At 44.5% G+C, this 20,000-nt stretch overlaps 1 protein-coding gene across 2 annotated transcripts in view; it reads left to right on the forward strand.

The window, feature by feature from the left end:
• Window positions 1–20,000, forward strand: part of LOC110492564 (potassium voltage-gated channel subfamily D member 3) — a 269,073-nt gene that overhangs the window by 171 nt on the left and 248,902 nt on the right. For both annotated transcript variants that reach the window (XM_036947565.1, XM_036947566.1), the window contains exons 1-2: window positions 1–427; window positions 1,664–2,873. The exon at window positions 1–427 is cut by the window's left edge and continues 171 nt beyond it. In XM_036947565.1, the coding sequence (XP_036803460.1) occupies window positions 1,771–2,873 (1,103 nt within the window). In that variant the 5' untranslated portion in view covers window positions 1–427; window positions 1,664–1,770. The remainder of the gene's footprint in view (window positions 428–1,663; window positions 2,874–20,000) is intronic.

The raw sequence follows: 20,000 nt of genomic DNA on the forward strand, positions 1-20,000 counted from the left end.
GCAAGACCGAGAGAGAGAGAATCAGATATGGGGCGTTTATTAGAGTGAGATAACGGAGAAAGATAATCCTACCCCTGTCCAGCACTCTAAAATGTGCTAGAAGGAGAGCGATCCTCAGTGTAGTTTACCGCTTCCCACAGCAGAGGCGGTGGAGCGAAAGCCTTGCGTCGGAGTAGTGGGATTATCCCCTCTTTCTCGCAATGGAAACTGAATGAAAAACGTTGGACAGATGTTTTAAACTCCAGTGCTTTCGCTTACAATTATTGTCAAATCGCATCCTGCTATGTTATTCTCCTTTTATTTCAACTTCATATGTGGATTCTGAGGGACATTCTAAAAGGTAACCAACCTACGGCGCAACAGCTGCTCTACAAGTAGTTAGCCCCAGGAAAAGCTCTTATTTTTGTGGATGCAGAAATGTGCATGGGTAAGTGTATTGTATTACCATGAACAGAAACCTAAATGATTGATGTTTATGTAAGAATTGGTTTAGTTTGCTTCAGCAAGGCAGCATCTGTATTCTCATAACACTAATGCAGCCAAATGACAGCCAAGCTTTCGATTCTGAGAGAACTGTCAAAGTCGTAGGCCATTTTATAGGGCTTGGTTATGTTTGTCTATATAGATGGATACATTTTTTCAAACTGAGAAATTGAGGGGCAAATACAACAATGTCAGTAGAACCTAAATTCGAGATGACAAGGTATCCATTTATTTAGCCACTGGCTATTCCTCCAAAGGAAACAATGGGTTGCACACCCTTTGGAAATGTTCTGTTAGTTTTGACTCAACAGGTACTGAACAACTTGACTGCCAGTCCGCGGGCTGCACCTCGGAGCCGTCTTTAACAACGGGTTCTACTAGAATTTAGGCCACTGAATTAGAACTACGCACTGTTTTAAAAAAAACTGTAGGCTATGTCTTGGTCTGCCAAGCTGTGAAGGAGAAAATATGATTTGTTATGAATGTGAAACCTCCCATGACTTGGAAAGAGCGAGCAGGAAGATCCTGAACAATCCTATCTGGCTATTATATTTGTATCATGCACAGAAGAGCAAACCCTGTAACCCAATAGAGGGAAAAAGTACATGCTATTTCCATTTCTTATATTACATCAGAGTAATTATGGGGAATGGATCTTTAAAGGATATTGCAATATGCCCTAGGCTTAAATTACACGTATCATGATCAGATTAAGATACTGTAGGGTTATTCCTATTGGAAGTAATGTACTCTTTCCAGCTAGTTGGTGTCTATTACATGGAATTGTGGTTTCGTATAATTAAGTTGGTATGCATATTTTCTATGTTTTACATTTATACTACCCTACTATTTCACCTTGACACTACCTTGTTCATTTACATTTTAAAAACAATGTCGTTTTTTAATCATAATGCATCCATTTATCTCTCTCTCTCTCTCTCTCTCTCTCTCTCTCTCTCTCTCTCTCACACACACACTCACTACTCTCTCCATCATCCTCCTCTCCCGCCTCTCCTGCTTCTCCCACCTCTCCCTCTCTCTTCCCCTCCCACCTTCCCCCACTGTCTCTCTCTCCCACCTCTCCCTCTCTGTCTCCCCCTCCCATCTTTCCTGCTGTCTTCCCTAACCCCCGCTGTCTCCCCTTCCCACCTTTCCCCTCTCTCTCACCCCTCCACCACAGTCTTCCCCCACCCCTGCCTCTCTCCAGATGGTGAGTGAGCTGAAGCCAAGCTGGTTGTGAAGGTGCTGGTGGACTTGTCCCTGTCCTCGCCCCAAGCCAGACTCACCATGGCGTCGGGAGTAGCGGCGTGGCTGCCCTTCGCCCGTGCTGCTGCTATTGGCTGGATGCCCGTGGCCAACATGCCCATGCCCATCGCCCCCACAGAGAAGAACAAACGCGCAGACGAGCTCATTGTCCTCAATGTAAGTGGACGCCGATTTGAGACCTGGCGGAACACGCTAGATAGATATCCCGACACCTTACTGGGCAGTTCAGAGAAAGAGTTTTTCTACAATGAGGAGACCAAAGAATACTTTTTTGACCGAGACGCGGATGTGTTCCGCGCTGTTCTCAACTTCTATCGCACGGGCAAGCTGCATTACCCTCGCTCCGAGTGCATCACGTCCTACGACGAAGAGCTGTCCTTCTTTGGGATCATTCCTGAGATCATCGGAGACTGCTGCTACGAAGAGTACAAGGACCGTAGGCGTGAGAACCAAGAGAGACTGATGGACGATGACGAGGACAAGAAAGATGCCAAGCTTCCCAATATGACGTTCAGAGAGACCATGTGGAGGGCCTTCGAGAACCCTCACACCTCCACCATGGCCCTGGTGTTCTACTACGTCACCGGCTTCTTCATCGCCATCTCAGTCCTCACCAACGTGGTGGAGACGGTGCCTTGCGGTGCCACCCCTAACACCAAAGAGGTGACGTGCGGCGATCGCTACACAGTAGCCTTCTTCTGCATGGACACGGCCTGCGTCCTCATCTTCACAGTAGAGTACCTCATGAGACTGTTTGCTGCGCCAAGCCGCTACCGCTTTATGCGCAGCGTGATGAGCATCATCGACGTGGTGGCCATCTTGCCCTACTACATTGGCTTGGTGATGACAGACAACGAGGATGTGAGCGGGGCCTTCGTCACGCTCCGGGTCTTCCGGGTCTTCCGTATCTTCAAGTTCTCCCGTCACTCTCAAGGGCTGCGCATCCTGGGGTACACGCTGAAGAGCTGCGCCTCAGAGCTGGGCTTCCTCCTCTTCTCCCTCACCATGGCCATTATCATCTTCGCTACCGTTATGTTCTACGCCGAGAAAGGTTCCACGTCGAGCAAGTTCACCAGCATCCCAGCCTCATTCTGGTACACCATCGTTACTATGACGACACTTGGGTAAGGGGAAAAGCATCTGTTTTTGTGCGTGTGCGTGTTGTCTATTTTTCTATCTGTGTATTTCTTTATCTGTGCTGGAAATGGATGGATGGATTTCACCTAGACAACACAACACAAAGCAGGCAGGGGTAATACGTCCTATCTGTTCATGCCATGGTTGTAACGTCACTGCCATGAGTACAGGGGAATATTGTACCTCATGATGGATCCAGAACATTGGCACAAAGGCACACTGTCATACTGTTCCAAATGTTGTCCTCTCTGTATCTCCTCATCGAACACTAGGGCAGAGAGAGTGGCAGTGGAGATGTCCTGTTCTTTTACAGTAATGCCTCTGCCAACGCTACTGTCTGCTCTTTACACACTACCTGTGGGAGAGAGCCCAGAGGACTGCTGAGGGGAGAGAGAGGGGGGAGGAGTGAGGGAAAGAGGGAGGAAGGATATCAGAGAAAGAGAGAGGGAGGGATAGAGATTAGAGATAGAAGGAGAGAGAGAGACTGATATTGAAGTGGATGGAAAAAGGGGAAAAGGTACAGTAGAGTAGGGTTGGGCGATATTACAATAGCATCGTCTATCAATGATGATTGACAGCCATCGTCGATGGTGACGACATCGTGATGTGCACTTGACTGGCACTGCGCATCATGGCAGCACACAAGTGACATTCTGAGTAATAAGCCTATTCCTATTTGCTGTAGCCTATTTCAATAAATATGTTATATACACAACGCAAGAGAGGAATGTAGGCCAGACAGAGCGGAGCATTTCACCAAATCAACGCAAAATGTCCAGTCATGAAATATTGTTAATCTCTCTCTCTCTGCATGGGCCTTGGGCTATAGCTTAAACCTATTATTATATATTTTTTTATGGACACTGTTTAACTATCTTGTGTCTAGCTGTTAAAAAAATTACCTACAGTGCATCAGAAAGTATTCAGACACCTTGACTTTTTCCACATTTTGTTATGTTACAGCCTTATTCTAAAATTGATTAAATCGTTTTTTCCCCTCATCAATCTACACACAGTACCCCATAATGACAAAGCAAAAACAGGTTTTTAGAAATGTTTGCAAATGTATTCAAATGGAAAAACTGCAATATTACATTTACTTAAGTATTCAGACCCTTTACTCAGTACTTTGTTGAATTACCTTTGGCAGCAATTACAGCCTTGAGTCTTCTTGGGTATGACGCTACAAGCTTGGCACATCAGTATTTGGGGAGTTTTTCCCATTCTTCTCTGCAGATCCTCTCAAGCTCTGTCAGGTTGGATGGGGAGCGTCACTGCACAGCTATATTCAGGTCTCTCCAGAGATGTTTGATCGGGTTCAATTCCAGGCTCTGGCTGGGCCACTCAAGGACATTCAGAGACTTGCTCCGAAGCCACTCCTGTGTTGTCGTGGCTGTGTGCTTACGGTCTTTGTCCTGTTGGAAGGTGACCCTTTGCCCCAGTCTGAGGTCCTGAGGGCTCTGGAGCAGGTTCTCATCAAGGATCTCGCTGTACTTTTCTCCGTACATCTTTCCCTCGATCCTGACTAGTCTCCCAGTCCCTGCCACTGAAAAACATCCCTACAGCATGATGCTGCCACCACCATGCTTTACCGTATTAATGAGCCGTCCCTGGTTTCCTCCAGACGTGAAGCTTGGTATTCAGTCCAAAGCGTTCAATGTTGGTTTCCTCAGATGGTCTGAGAGTCCTTTAGGTGCCTTTTGGCAAACTCCAAGCGGGCTGTCATGTGCCTTTTACTGAGGAGTGGCTTCCATCTGGACACTCTACCATAAAGACCTGATTAGTGGAGTGCTGCAGAGATTGTTGTCCTTCTGGAAGGTTCTCCCATCTCCACAGAGGAACTCTGGAGCTCTGTCAAAGTGACCACCAGGTTCTTGCTCACCACCCTGACCAAGGCCCTTCTCCCCCGATTGCTCAGTTTGTCAGGGCGGCCAGCTCTAGGAAGAGTCTAGGTGGTTTCAAACTTCTTCCATTTAAGAATGATGGAGGCCACTGGGTTCTTGGGGACCTTAAATGCAGCAGAACAGTTTTGGTACCCTTCCCCAGATCTGTGCCTCAACACAGTCCTGTCTCGGAGCTCTATAAACAATTCCTTCGACCTCATGGCTTGGTTTTTGCTCTGACATTCACTGTCAACTGTGGGACCATATATATACAGATGTGTGTCTTTGCAATTCATGTCCAATCAATTGAATTTAAATAAGGTATTTCTGTTTTTTTAATTGATAAATTTGCAAAATTCTAAAAATCTGATTTTCCTTTGTAATTATGGGGTATTGTGTGTAGATTGGTGAGGTGAAAAAAAATTATGGAATTCATTTTAGAATAAGGCTGTAACGTAACAAAATTTGGAAAAAGTGAAGGGGTCTGAGTACTTTCGAAATGCACTGTAATTGAGCTTTTCTCTCCATTCGATAGAAATATGACTTTGGGCTATAGGTTACACTTTTATCATTTTATGCATGGTTTTCTCCCGATCAAACAATGAATCTAACCGAGTTCCATATCAATACGTTTTTTAAATAGCCTAAAACATTTGTCAGGGGACTAATAATGAGAGCGAACAAACAATATCTGAAGCCTAAACTAAAATCAAATGACAAGTTGAATCAAGTTTAAGCTTATTAAGAAATAAATGATCCATCCAGGTCGGGATAATCCCTCCATGCGAGTTTGAAAACCTAATGGCTAATAACCAATCCTCCTACTAGGCCTATTGTAAAAGCTTTAATACAAAGTTAAAATTATGAACAGTAGTCTATCTTATTTCCCAAACATTCTAGCCTGAGAAATTGTCCTAAAGTTGCCGCTTTCAAAAATAACAAGAATGAAAGACTAGCCTTGCCTAGACATAGGCTATTCTAAATCGCAGCAATATAAACAATATTATTTATTTACTGTTATTTTATGAGGCAAATAAATCAATGACCAGTTGTGAAGACAGTAGATAGATTGCGTCTATCCAGCCCACGATGTATGACCTAACTCACTACGTTAAGACAGCCCGTTCCTCATCAGACTCTCACTGCTCCAATGGTCGGTGCTCCAACAGTTGCTAATGCTCGCTGCTCCACTGGTCATTAACAGTCGCTGATGCAACGGTCGCTGCTCCAACGGTCGCTGCTCCAACAGTTGCTAATGGTCGCTGCTCCACTGGTCATTAACAGTCGCTGATGCAACGGTAGCTGCTCCATTGGTCGCTGCTCCAACAGTTGCTAATGGTCGCTGCTCCAACGGTCACTGCTCCAACGGTCGCTGCTCCAATGGTCACTGCTCCAACGGTCGCTGCTCCAATGGTCGCTGCTCCAACAGTTGCTAATGGTCGCTGCTCCACTGGTCATTAACAGTCGCTGATGCAACGGTCGCTGCTCCAACGGTCGCTGCTCCAAAGGTCATTGATAGAGCGGTCACTGATCCAACAGTCGCTGCTCCAACAGTCGCTGCTCCAACGGTCGCTGCTCCAACGGTTGCTAACGGTCGCTGATCCAACAGTCGCTGCATCAACGCTCAATTGGGTTGAGGTTGGGTGATTGTGTAGGCCAGGTCATCTGATGCAGCACCATCACTCTCCTTCTTGGTCAAATAGCCTTTACACAGCCTGGATGTGTGTTTTGGTCATTGTCCTGTTGAAAAGCAAATGACAGTCGCACTGAGCGCAAACCAGGATGGCATGGCGTTTCGCCTCAGGCCTGATTCACGCAGTCTCCTCTGAACAGTTGATGTTGAGATGTGTCTGTTACTTGAACTCTGTGAAGCATTTATTTGGGCTGCAATCTGAGGTGCAGTTAACTCTAATGAACGTATCCTCTGAGGCAGAGGTAATTCTGGGTCTTCCTGTCCTGTGTCGGTCCTTATGAAAGCCAGTTTCATCATAGCGCTTGATGGTTTTTGCGACTTTCAAAGTTCTTAAAATGTTCCGGATTAACTAACATTCATGTCTTAAAGTAATGATGGACTGTCATTTCTCTTTGCTTATTTGAGCTTTTCTTGTCATAATATGGACTTGGTCTTTCACCAAATAGGGCTATCTTCTGTATACCATCCCTACCTTGTCACAGCACACACAACTCTTTGGCTAAAAAGCATTAGAAGGAAAGAAATTCCTCCTGTAAATTAAAATGCATTCCAGGTGACTACCTCATGAAGCTGGTTGAGAGAATGCCAAGAGACTAGGCCTCCATAATCGCCCGACCTCAACACCTGCAGGCTGTGTAAGGGCTATTTGACCAAGAAGGAGAATGATGGAGTGCTGCATCAGATGACCTAGCCTCCAGAATCACCCGACCTCTACCCAATTGAGATGGCTTGGGATAAGTTCGACCGCAGAGTGGAGGAAAAGCAGCCAACAAGTGCTCAGTAAATGTGGGAACTCCTTCAAGACTGTTGGAAAGCATTCCAGGTGAAGTTGGTTGAGAGAATGCCACAAGCATGTGCAAAGCTGTCATCAAGGCAGAAGGTGGCTACTTTGAAGAATCTCAAGTATAAAATCTATTTTGATTTGTTAAAAACTTTTTTGGTTACTACATGATTCCATATGTGTTATTTCACAGTTTCAATGTCCTCACTATTATTCTACAATGTAGAAAATAGTAAAAATAAAGTGACTGTCCAAACTTTTGACTGGTACTGTATACAGTTGAAGTCGGAAGTTTACATACACTTTAGCCAAATACATTTAAACTCAGTTTTTCACAAATCCTGACATTTAATCCTAGTAAAAATTCCCTGTCTTTGGTCAGTTAGGATCACCACTTTATTCTAAAAATGAGAAATGTCAGAATAATAGGAGAGAGAATTATTTATTTCAGATTTTATTTCTTTCATCACATTCCCAGTGGGTCAGTAGTTTACATTACACTCAATTAGGATTTGGTAGCTTTGCCTTTAAATTGTTTAATGTGGGTCAAATGTTTTGGGTAGCCTCCCACAATAAGTTGGGTGAATTTTAGCCCATTCCTCCTGACAGAGCTGGTGTAACTGAGTCAGGTTTGTAGGCCTCCTTGCTCGCACACGCTTTTACAGTTCTGCCCACAAATTTTCTATAGGATTGAGGTCAGGGCTTTGTGATGGCCACTCCAATACCTTGACTTTGTTGTCCTTAAGCCATTTTGCTCAACTTTGGAAGTATGCTTGGGGTCGTTGTCCATTTGGAAGACCCCTTTGCGACAAATCTTTAACTTCCTGACTGATTTCTTGAGATGTTGCTTCATTATATCCACATAATTTTCCTACCTCGTGATGCCATCTATTTTGTTAAGTGCATCAGTCCCAACTGCAGCAAAGCACCCCCAAAACATGATGCTGCCACCCCTGTGCTTCATGGTTGGGGCTTGCAAGCCTCCCCCTTTTCCTCCAAACATAACGATGGTCATTATAGCCAAACAGTTCCATTTTTGTTTCATCAGACCAGAGGACATTTCTCCAAAAAGTACGATCTTTGTCCCCATGTGCAGTTGCAAACCATAGTCTGGCTTTTTTATGGCGGTTTTGGAGCAGTGGCTGCTTCCTTGCTGAGCGGCCTTTCAGGTTATGTCGATATAGGACTCGTTTTACTGTGGTTATAGATACTTTTGTACCTGTCTCCTCCAGCATCTTCACAAGGTCCTTTGCTGTTGTTCTGGGATTGATTTGCACTTTTCGCACCAAAGTACGTTCATCTCTAGGAGACAGAACGCGTCTCCTTCCTGAGCGGTATGACGGCTGCGTGGTCCCATGGTGTTTATACTTGCGTGCCATTGTTTATACAGATGAACGTAGTAACTTCAGGCATTTGGAAATTGCTCCCAAGGATGAACCAGACTTGTGGAGGTCTACAATTTCTTTTCTGAGGTCTTGGCTGATTTATTTTGATCTTCCCATGATGTCAAGCAAAGAGGCACTGAGTTTGAAGGTAGACCTTGAAATACAGCCACACCTCCAATTGACTCAAATGATGTCAATTAGCCTATCAGAAGCCATAGGCTATTCTCAATCACATCGTTATGACAGATTGAACAAACACTATTAAAAAAGGAGGATGAGGCAATTGAAGCAATTATTATCCATGACGTCATTTTCTGGAATTTTCCAAGCTCTTTAAAGGCACAGTCAACTTAGTGTATGTAAACTTCTGACCCACTGGAATTGTGATACAGTGAATTATAAGTGAAATAATCTGTCTGTAAACAATTGTTGGAAAAATGACTTGTGTCATGCACAAAGTAGATGTCCTAACCGACTTGCCAAAACTATAGTTTGTTAACAGGAAATGTGTGGAGTTGTTGAAAAACTAGTTTAAATGACTCCAACCTAAGTGTATGTAAACTTCCTACCTCACCTGTATACACATTATACATATATGAGATACTCAAGGTCCAATGCAGCTGTTTTTATCTCTATATCAAATCATTTTTGGGCAACAATGAGATATATCATAGTGTGGAAATATATATAAAACACAGGAAATCGCATTTTTGACTGTACTGGGCTTTTAAGCTTATTAAAAAATAAATGATCCCTCCATGCTAGGTTGAACAGGAAATGGCCAATCCTCCTACTGGACCCATCAGAAAAGTTTTAAGACAGTAACAGTTATGAACAGTAGATTATTTCCCAAATATTCAGATAGGCTAAGAAGGGAGTTTCCTAAAGTTGCCGCTTTCAAAAAGAACAAAAATATAGGCCTAGCCATAGGCTATTCTCAATCACATCTTTATGACAGAAGCAATTATTATCCAGTTCTGAAGATGGTAGATTTAGCTTCTATCCAGCCAATGATTTATCCTAACTCACTACAGTAAGACAGCAGCCCGTTCGTCATCGGTTGACCGTCACTTTGCTCCGTCTTGTGCGGGCCACACAGACACAGACGTACACACACCTGTTTTATGCTGAAGCACCACCAGAAAGGGATATTAGAAAAAATGAGTCTATCCCCAGGCTATCAGCAACATTATCTTTCGTCATGATTTGTCCAATTCATCCATGCAATTAAAAAAAAATAATAATGTTTTGTCCACACACACACATAAATGTTTTATGAGTAAATATCACGATAGGACAAAGGTTGACATCGCATAACCCTAACACACACACACACACACACACACACACACACACACACACACACACACACACACACACACACACACACACACACACACACGCACACACACACACACACACACACACACGGGCCTGTCGCAGTGCCACTGCCGCCCATTAGGCCAGATGATGATGTGTTGTATGAGCGAGTGTGAGAGTGTGTTTGAGTCAATGTGTGAGTCAGACTGAGGGAGAGGCTGACAAATTGTTCTGTCCTCTTAAATTTCACAGCCGTAGACAAGAGCACTAGACAGACCCAGACAGACCCTGTCCAAGCCATAGACAGAGCCACATAGACAGGTAGCCATAGACATGCCATAGACAGGCCACAGACAACTAGACAGAGACATAAACAGGCCACAGACATAGAACCATCGACATTTCACAGACAGAGAGCCATAGACAGGCCACAGACAGAGAGCCATAGACAGGCCACAGACAGAGAGCCATAGACAGGCCACAGACAGAGAGCCATAGACAGGCCACAGACAGAGAGCCATAGACAGGCCACAGACAGAGAGCCATAGACAGAGCCACAGAGGTGATAAAAGGGTAGCAGTAACTCATTGGTTGGGTTTGGAGCTCCTGGCAACCTCCCATAAGACAGCCAGTCATCCCCTGTCACTCACGCTGACACTCTGTCATTGAGGATATGCTGTTAGCAGGGTCGTACTGTAGCCACTGTCACAGAGTGGATTTGCTGTTATCCCACCATGCAGAGTTATCATACCATGCAGAGTTATCCTACCATGCAGAGTTATCATACCAAGCAGAGTTATCCCACCATGCAGAGGTATCCTACCATGCAGCGTTATCCTACCAAGCAGAGTTATCCCACCAAGCAGAGTTATCCCACCATGCAGAGGTATCCTACCATGCAGAGTTATCCTACCATGCAGAGTTATCCCACCATGCAGAGTTATCCCACCATGCAGAGTTATCCCATCATGCAGAGTTATCCCACCATGCAGAGTTATCCCACCATGCAGAGTTATCCCACCATGCAGAGGTATCCTACCATGCAGAGGTATCCCACCATGCAGAGTTATCCTACCATGCAGAGTTATCCCACCATGCAGAGTTATCCTACCATGCAGTTATCCCACCATGCAGAGTTATCCTACCATGCAGAGTTATCCTACCATGCAGAGTTATCCTACCATGCAGAGTTATCCCACCATGCAGAGTTATCCCACCTTGCAGAGGTATCCTACCATGCAAAGTTATCCCACCATGCAGAGTTATCCCACCATGCAGAGTTATCCCACCATGCAGAGTTATCCCATCATGCAGAGTTATCCCACCATGCAGAGTTATCCTACCATGCAGAGTTATCCCATCATGCAGAGTTATCCCACCATGCAGAGTTATCCCACCATGCAGAGTTATCCTACCATGCAGCGTTATCCCACCATGCAGAGTTATCCCACCATGTAGAGTTATCCTACCAAGCAGAGTTATCCCACCATGCAGAGTTATCCTACCATGCAGAGTTATCCTACCATGCAGAGTTATCCCACCATGCAGAGGTATCCCACTAAGTAGAGTTATCCTACCAAGCAGAGTTATCCTACTAAGTAGAGTTATCCTACCAAGCAGGATTATCCTACTAAGCAGAGTTATCCCACTAAGCAGAGTTATCCTACTAAGCAGAGAAATCCTACTAAGCAGAGTTATCCTACTAAGCAGAGAAATCCTACTAAGTAGAGTTATCCTACTAAGCAGAGTAATCCTACTAAGCAGAGAAATCCTACTAAGTAGAGTTATCCTACCAATTAGAGTTATCCTACCATGCAGAGGTATCCTACCATGCAGAGGTATCCTACCATGCAGAGTTATCCCACCATGCAGAGTTATCCCACCATGCAGTTATCCCACCATGCAGAGTTATCCTACCATGCAGAGTTATCCCACCATGCAGAGTTATCCCACCATGCAGAGTTATCCTACCAAGCAGAGTTATCCCACCATGCAGAGTTATCCTACCATGCAGAGTTATCCCACCATGCAGAGTTATCCTACCATGCAGAGTTATCCTACCATGCAGAGTTATCCCACCATGCAGAGTTATCCCACCATGCAGAGGTATCCTACCATGCAAAGTTATCCCATCATGCAGAGTTATCCCACCATGCAGAGTTATCCCACCATGCAGAGTTATCCTACTATGCAGAGTTATCCCATCATGCAGAGTTATCCCACTATGCAGAGTTATCCTACCATGCAGAGTTATCCCATCATGCAGAGTTATCCCACCATGCAGAGTTATCCCACCATGCAGAGTTATCCTACCATGCAGAGTTATCCCACCATGCAGAGTTATCCCACCATGCAGTTATCCCACCATGCAGAGGTATCCTACCATGCAGAGTTATCCTACCATGCAGAGTTATCCCACCATGCAGAGTTATCCCACCATGTAGAGTTATCCTACCAAGCAGAGTTATCCCACCATGCAGAGTTATCCTACCATGCAGAGTTATCCTACCATGCAGAGTTATCCCACCATGCAGAGGTATCCCACTAAGTAGAGTTATCCTACCAAGCAGAGTTATCCTACTAAGTAGAGTTATCCTACCAAGCAGGATTATCCTACTAAGCAGAGTTATCCCACTAAGCAGAGTTATCCTACTAAGCAGAGAAATCCTACTAAGCAGAGTTATCCTACTAAGCAGATAAATCCTACTAAGTAGAGTTATCCTACTAAGCAGAGTAATCCTACTAAGCAGAGAAATCCTACTAAGTAGAGTTATCCTACTAAGCAGAGTTATCCTACTAAGCAGAGAAATCCTACTAAGTAGATTTATCCTACCAAGCAGAGTTATCCTACTAAGCAGAGTTATCCTACTAAGTAGAGTTATCTTACTAAGTAGAGTTATCCTACTAAGCAGAGTAATCCTACTAAGCAGAGTTATCCTACTAAGCAGAGTTATCCCACTAAGCATAGTTATCCCACCAAGCAGAGTTATCCTACCAAGCAGGGTTATCATACCAAGCAGAGTTATCCTACTAAGCAGAGTTATCCCACTAAGCATAGTAATCCTACCAAGCAGAGTTATCCCACTAAGCAGAGTAATCCTACCAAGCAGAGGTATCCCACTAAGCAGAGTAATCCTACTAGCAGAGTTATCCTACCAAGCAAAGACATCAGAACAACATACAGTTGTGGGTTGAGCTTTAGTTCAGTGGGCTAATGTGGCCTTGGAACCCACCCGATGACTTACACAATGTTACCTTAGATGTACCTCAGGGATGCCTGGCCTGCAATCAATGTGAGCTGTACTCTAATGACAGGTCACAATGTTGGTGGCTCATATCCTGAGTGAGACCTGAGATCCAGGTTGTGCTCTTCTGTTGCTGTGTGTGTGTGTGTGTGTGTGTGTGTGTGTGTGTGTGTGTGTGTGTGTGCGTGCGTGCGTGCGTGCATGCGTGCGTGAGCGGAAGGGGGATTACGGTTTTTGGGTTAGGTGTCTATGATTGTGAGTGCACAAAAGCGATTAGAGGTAGGTGCATACACTAGGACATTGTCTAATGTAGGTTACACGGTCGAGGCTTTTGCCAAATAGAATACCACTCTAATTAATCAGAAATCTCATTTGGTTGTTTGAAGGTACTCACATAACTACAGTAGCCTATAGTACCGGATATTGAGTGTAGCTGAATCAGTTATGCTGTATATTGTCATAAAGAATAGTTCTATCTATTACTCCACATATTAATCAGGGAGTGAAAACTCAGTTTTGCTCCCATTTATGTTCATTTGATTGATTGAGAGGAAAACTAGTTCATGCAGACATTGTTTTTATTTTGTCTTCTCTTCCATGCGCAGCTTGTCTCGTAGCTCCAGGGCACAGTGGAGTGTTGTTCACAGCTCTGCTCTGTTCTGCTCTGTTCCAACAGACTCTCATATCATCTGCTCTCCCATATTTCATTTACTGCTCACTTGTTGCTGGTCATGCCCCTGTGTTTTGTCTAATTTCTCTCTCTCTCTCTCTCTCTCTCTCTCTCTCTCTCTCTCTCTCTCTCTCTCTCTCTTTCTCTCTCTCTCTCACTCTCTCTCTCTCTCTTTCTCTCTCTCTCTCTCTCTCTCTCTCTCTCTCTCTCTCTTTCTCTCTCTCACTCTCTCTCTCTCTCTCTCTTTCTCTCTCTCACTCTCTCTCTCTCTCTTTTTCTCTCTTTTTTTCTCTCTCGCTCTCTCTCTGTGTTATAAATAAAGATCCGTCCCAAGGCGACAGCTCTCTAAACCCAGACAGTGAGAAGAAGATGGCTGGTGTGTGTGAGTGCGTGTGTATCGTGACACAGCTTCAAATCAAATCAAAGTTTATTTGTCACGTGCGCCGAATACAACCGGTGTAGACCTTACAGTGAAATGCTTACTTACAGGCTCTAACCAATAGTGCGAAAAAGGTATGTGTGTGTGTGTGTGTGTGTGTGTGTGTGTGTGTGTGTGTGTGTGTGTGTAGGTAGGTAAGTAAATAAATAAAACAACAAAAATAAGAGTAGCAAGGCTATATGCAGACACCAGTTAGTCAGGCTTATTGAGGTAGTATGTACATGTACATGTAGGTATGGTTAAAGTGACTATGCATATATGATGAACAGAGAGTAGCAGTAGCGTAAAAAGAGGGGTTGGCGGGTGGTGGGACACAATGCAGATAGCCCGGTTAGCCAATGTGCAGGAGCACTGGTTGGTCGGGCCAATTGAGGTAGTATTTACATGAATGTATAGTTTAAGATGACTATGTATATAGCTTCCCGCCAGAGCTGCTGTAGCTCCGTGTCCCAGTCAGACAGTCATCTGTCACTGCTGTAGCTCCGTGTCCCAGACAGACAGTCATCTGTCACTGCTGTAGCTCCGTGTCCCAGTCAGACAGTCATCTGTCACTGCTGTAGCTCCGTGTCCCAGACAGACAGTCATCTGTCACTGCTGTAGCTCCGTGTCCCAGACAGACAGTCATCTGTCACTGCTGTAGCTCCGTGTCCCAGACAGACAGTCATCTGTCACTGCTGTAGCTCCGTGTCTCAGTCAGACAGTCATCTGTCACTGCTGTAGCTCCGTGTCCCAGACAGACAGTCATCTGTCACTGCTGTAGCTCCGTGTCTCAGTCAGACAGTCATCTGTCACTGCTGTAGCTCCGTGTCCCAGACAGACAGTAATCTGTCACTGCTGTAGCTCCGTGTCCCAGACAGACAGTCATCTGTCACTGCTGTAGCTCCGTGTCCCAGACAGACAGTCATCTGTCACTGCTGTAGCTCCGTGTCCCAGACAGACAGTCATCTGTCACTGCTGTGGATCTTACCAGTGTATTGTTTGTGTGACAATAATCCAGACATAATCAGAAATACATAATCCCTCAGCAACAATGAGCAATAAAGAAGAAGGTGAGTAGGTATTTAGAGCACAGCTCCCCTCTCTCTCACTTTCTCTCTCTCACTTTCTCACTTTCTCTCTCTCACTTTCTCTCTCTCACTTTCTCACTTTCTCTCTCTCACTTTCTCTCTCTCACTTTCTCACTTTCTCTTTCTCACTTTCTCTCTCTCTCTGTCTCTCTGTCTCTGTCTCTCGCTCTCGCTCTCTGTCTCTCGCTCTCTGTCTCTCTCTGTCACTCTCTCTCTCTCTCTGAATAGGGTGTAATACACACAATATCAGCATGCTGGACTGTATCAACTATCCAAGACACTGCTTGTCCTGACAGACCATGAAACACTGGAACACACTGCACGCTCTCTCTCTCTCTGTCACTCTGTCACTCTCTCTCGCTCTCCCTCTCCCCTGCCGGTTGGTGGGTGGTAATGACTCCATGACAGTAGCAGGTTATCATGAGGGAGGGAGGAAGGGAGGTAGAGAGAATAATATAGGTAAGGGGCAGAAAGAGGCTATAAGGGAGAGAGGGAAGAGGAAAAATATATATTTTTAGAGACAGAAATAAGGAGTGGGATAAAGTGAGAGGGGGTAGTAATCTTTTTAATATGTAGTCCCCTGTGAGGATCCATCCTGATATTTGACTGAACCTTTATCATATTTCCCACTGGGGTGCACAACGGGAACATGCTGTCTTGTAACAACCAGGCCAAATGTAAATCCCATTCAGGTCTGTGGGGAGTGTCGACAGCGGCACAGCCATTTAGGAAAGTGGAGTTTAGGAGGATTTACCTTCAGATAGACTACAGAGGGTTGTTAGTGAAATTGATTTTAACCTTTGAGAGGGCAGCAGCACGGTAGGATTTGTAATTTTGGCCTGAGCCAATAAAATTAATATGTCTTCCGATCTGGGGAAGAGGGAGGTAGGGAAGGAGAGAGGGGGAGAGGAGATGGAGAGAGGGAGGGAAAAGTAGTAGGAGACAAGAGGTAGTAGGAAAGACAGCAGGAGAGGTAGAGACAGAGAGATAGAAATAGAAAGAGAGAGGGAGGAGAGGCTGGAGTCTATGAGTAGACCTGAATGTGACCTTTTGTCTGTTTGGCGTATTTAGACTGACCTTTCCCAGTGACACACCCCTCTCTCCTTTCTCTCTCATGGAACCATGAAGAATGTCACAGAAATAGGAAAACTGCACAATAATGATGCTGCTCTGGCAGGCTGTTTGGAATTAGACTTATGGGACCTGGAGTTTTGTTGAAATTTGTCAGTTTGCCTTTTATATAACTGTATTTTCTCCCTAATCTTGTTGAAGACTACACATGGTGAGATGATGTAGCTTAGCCACGATGGCCTCCTTGTCTAACTGGCCTTATAGCAATCTAAAATGGGAATCTGATGCTCAATTGGTAGAGCATGATGCTTGCAACACCGAGAGGGGGTTGGATTCCTGGCACTACCTGTACGTGATATGTATGCACGCATGACTGTAAGTTGGTTGTTATATGGTATTGTATGATGGGATGAGATGTAAGCATGGGAACAGTGGGTCAGAAATGGATCTAACGTAGCAGGTGTAAAACAAACGCCTGAAACTAGATACATACTGGTTTTGACGAGAAGGGGGAGGCTCTTTTCCTGTTCTACCAATCCAGTAAATGTGGAGGAGGAGTTAATATGGAGTGTCACCTTGTTAACGTCACAGGCTCTCTTTCCATTTCCCCTGAAAACTGGAACATCCGGTTGTTGAGAACTCAGCAGAGGCTGGTCAGAAATAGACGTTCTTCCAGGAATCCTGGTGAGAACGTCGCTGATTGACGTCATGCATACGTACCGTTGTTACTAATAGTCTTTCCTTATGTCCCTGAATTGCTTGTCATTGTGTATGATGTCCTATGAAACAGACAACAAATCTGATCAAGCTTTTTGTCTATGCATGTATACAAATACATGAACGAACCCATTTCGAGATGTGATACAAACATTAGTTCAGGTCTCATGAAAGAGACCGCACAATACTAAGCTAGCTACAATCAGCTGCCATCAACGACAAATTAAGAGGCTTCCGTTTTGACACTGGGTGTTTTGTTGGTGCTATCCTGGCAATGGTCGGATGGATGTGATCACATTGTATTGTGATCATTAGCGTCCCCACAGCCCAGAGGCTCCCAATCACAGAGCACTTGTTTCTGATCACAGTTCCCACTGGATCAATAGCCTGCTCTCAGTCTCCTGGACAACCGTACAACGACCTCGGTCTGACGCTCACTCTATCTATCTGCTGCTACAGGCTACAGAGGTGTGTGCGTGTGTGCATGTGTGTGTGTTTGTTTGCGTGTGTGCTATGCTTGAGCGGTATACCGTATATCGAATACCGGGGTATTTTGAAATACAGATGGTATGAATTTGAAAACCATCAACAACAACAAAAATGTATATATATATACTGTATATATATATAAACACTACCAGTCAAAAGTTTGTATACACCGACTCATTCAAGGGTGTTTCTTTATTTTTACTATTTTCTACATTGTAGAATACTATTAAAGACATCACAACTATGAACTAACACATATGGAATCATGTAGTAACCAAAAAAGTGTTACAAATATATATTTTATATTTTATATTCTTTAAAGTAGCCACCCTTTGCCTTGATGACAGCTTGGCACATGCTTGGCATTCTCTCAACCAGCTTCACCTGGAATGCTTTTCCAACAGTCTTGAAGGAGTTCCCACATCTGCTGAGCACTTGTTGGCTGCTTTTCCTCCATTCTGCCGTCCAACATGTCCCAAGCCATCTCAATTGGGTTGAGGTCGGGTGATTCTGGAGGCTAGGTCATCTGATGCAGCACTTCATCATTCTCCTTCTTGGTCAAATAGTCCTTACACAGCCTGCAGATGTGTTGGGTCCTGTCAAAAAACAAATGATAGTCCCACTATGCGCAAACCAGACGGGATGGCATATCGCTGCAGAATGCTGTGTTAGCCATGCTGGTTAAGTGTGCCTTGAATTCTAAATAAATCACTGACGGTGTCACAAGCAAAGCCCCCCCACACCATCACACCTCCTCCTCCATGCTTCATGGTGTGAACCACACATGTGGAGATCATCCGTTCACCTACTCTGTATCTCACAAAGACACGGAGGTTTCAAATTTGGGCTCATCAGACCAAAGGACATATTTCCACCGGTCTAATGTTCATTGCTTGTGTTTCTTGGCCCAAGCAAGTCTCTTCTTCTTATTGGTGTCCTTTAGTAGTGGTTTCTTTGCAGCAATTCGACCATGATGGCCTGATTCTCGCAGTCTCCTCTGAACAGTTGATGTTGAAATGTGTCTGTCACTTGAACTCTGTGAAGCATTTATTTGGGCAGCAATTTCTGGGGCTGGTGACTCCAATGAACTTATCCTCTGCAGCAGAGGTAACTCTGGGTCTTCCTTTCCTGTGTCAGTCCTCATGTGAGCCAGTTTCATCATAGTGCTGGATGGTTTTTCCGACTGCACTTGAAGAAACATTCAAAGTTCTTAAAATGTTTGTGATTGACTGAACTTCATGACTTAAAGTAGTGATGGACCGTCATTACGCTTTGCTCATTTGAGCTGTTTTTGCCATAATATGGACTTGGTCTTTTACCAAATAGGGCTATCTTCTGTATACCACCCTATCTTCAAATGCACCTTTATTTCACCTTTATTTAACCAGGTAGGCAAGTTGAGAACAAGTTCTCATTTACAATTGCGACCTGGCAAAGATAAAGCAAAGCAGTTCGACACATACAACAACACAGAGTTACACATGGAGTAAAACAAACATACAGTCAATAATACAGTAGAAAAATAAGTCTATATACAATGTGAGCAAATGAGGTGAGATAAGGGAGGTAAAGGCAAAAAAAAGGCCATGGTGGCGAAGTAAATACAATATAACAATTAAAACACTGGAATGGTAGATTTGACAGTAGATGAGTGTGTGAAGTAGAAATACTGGGGTGCAAAGGAGCCACATAAATAAATAAATACAGTAGGGGAAGAGGTAGATGTTTGGGCTATTTATAGATGGGCTATGTACAGGTGCAGTGATCTGTGAGCTGCTCTGACAGCTGGTGCTTAAAGCTAGTGAGGGAGATACTGTAAGTGTTTCCAGTTTCAGAGATTTTTGTAGTTCGTTCCAGTCAATGGCAGCAGAGAACTGGAAGGAGAAGCAGCCAAAGGAGGAATTGGCTTTGGGGGTGACAAGTGAGATATACCTGCTGGAACGCGTGCTACGGGTGGGTGCTGCTATGGTGACCAGCGAGCACAGATAAGGTAGGACTTTACCTAGCAGGGTCTTGTAGATGACCTGGAGCGAGTGGGTTTGGCGACGAGTATGGGGCTTTGGTGACAAAACGGATGGCACTGTGATTGACTGCATCCAATTTGTTGAGTAGGGTGTTGGAGGCTATTTTGTAAATGACATCGCCGATGTCGAGGATCGGTAAGATGGTCAGTTTTACGAGGGTATGTTTGGCAGCATGGGTAAAGGATGCTTTGTTGCGAAATAGGAAGCCGATTCTAGATTTAATTTTGGATTGGAGATGTTTTATGTGAGTCTGGAAGAAGAGTATACAGTCCAACCAGACACCTAGGTATTTCTAGTTGTCCACATATTCTAAGTCAGCAAGAGCGACAG

This window comes from Oncorhynchus mykiss, chromosome 16 (genome assembly GCF_013265735.2).
Source record: "Oncorhynchus mykiss isolate Arlee chromosome 16, USDA_OmykA_1.1, whole genome shotgun sequence".
Taxonomy (NCBI): Eukaryota; Metazoa; Chordata; class Actinopteri; order Salmoniformes; family Salmonidae; genus Oncorhynchus; species Oncorhynchus mykiss.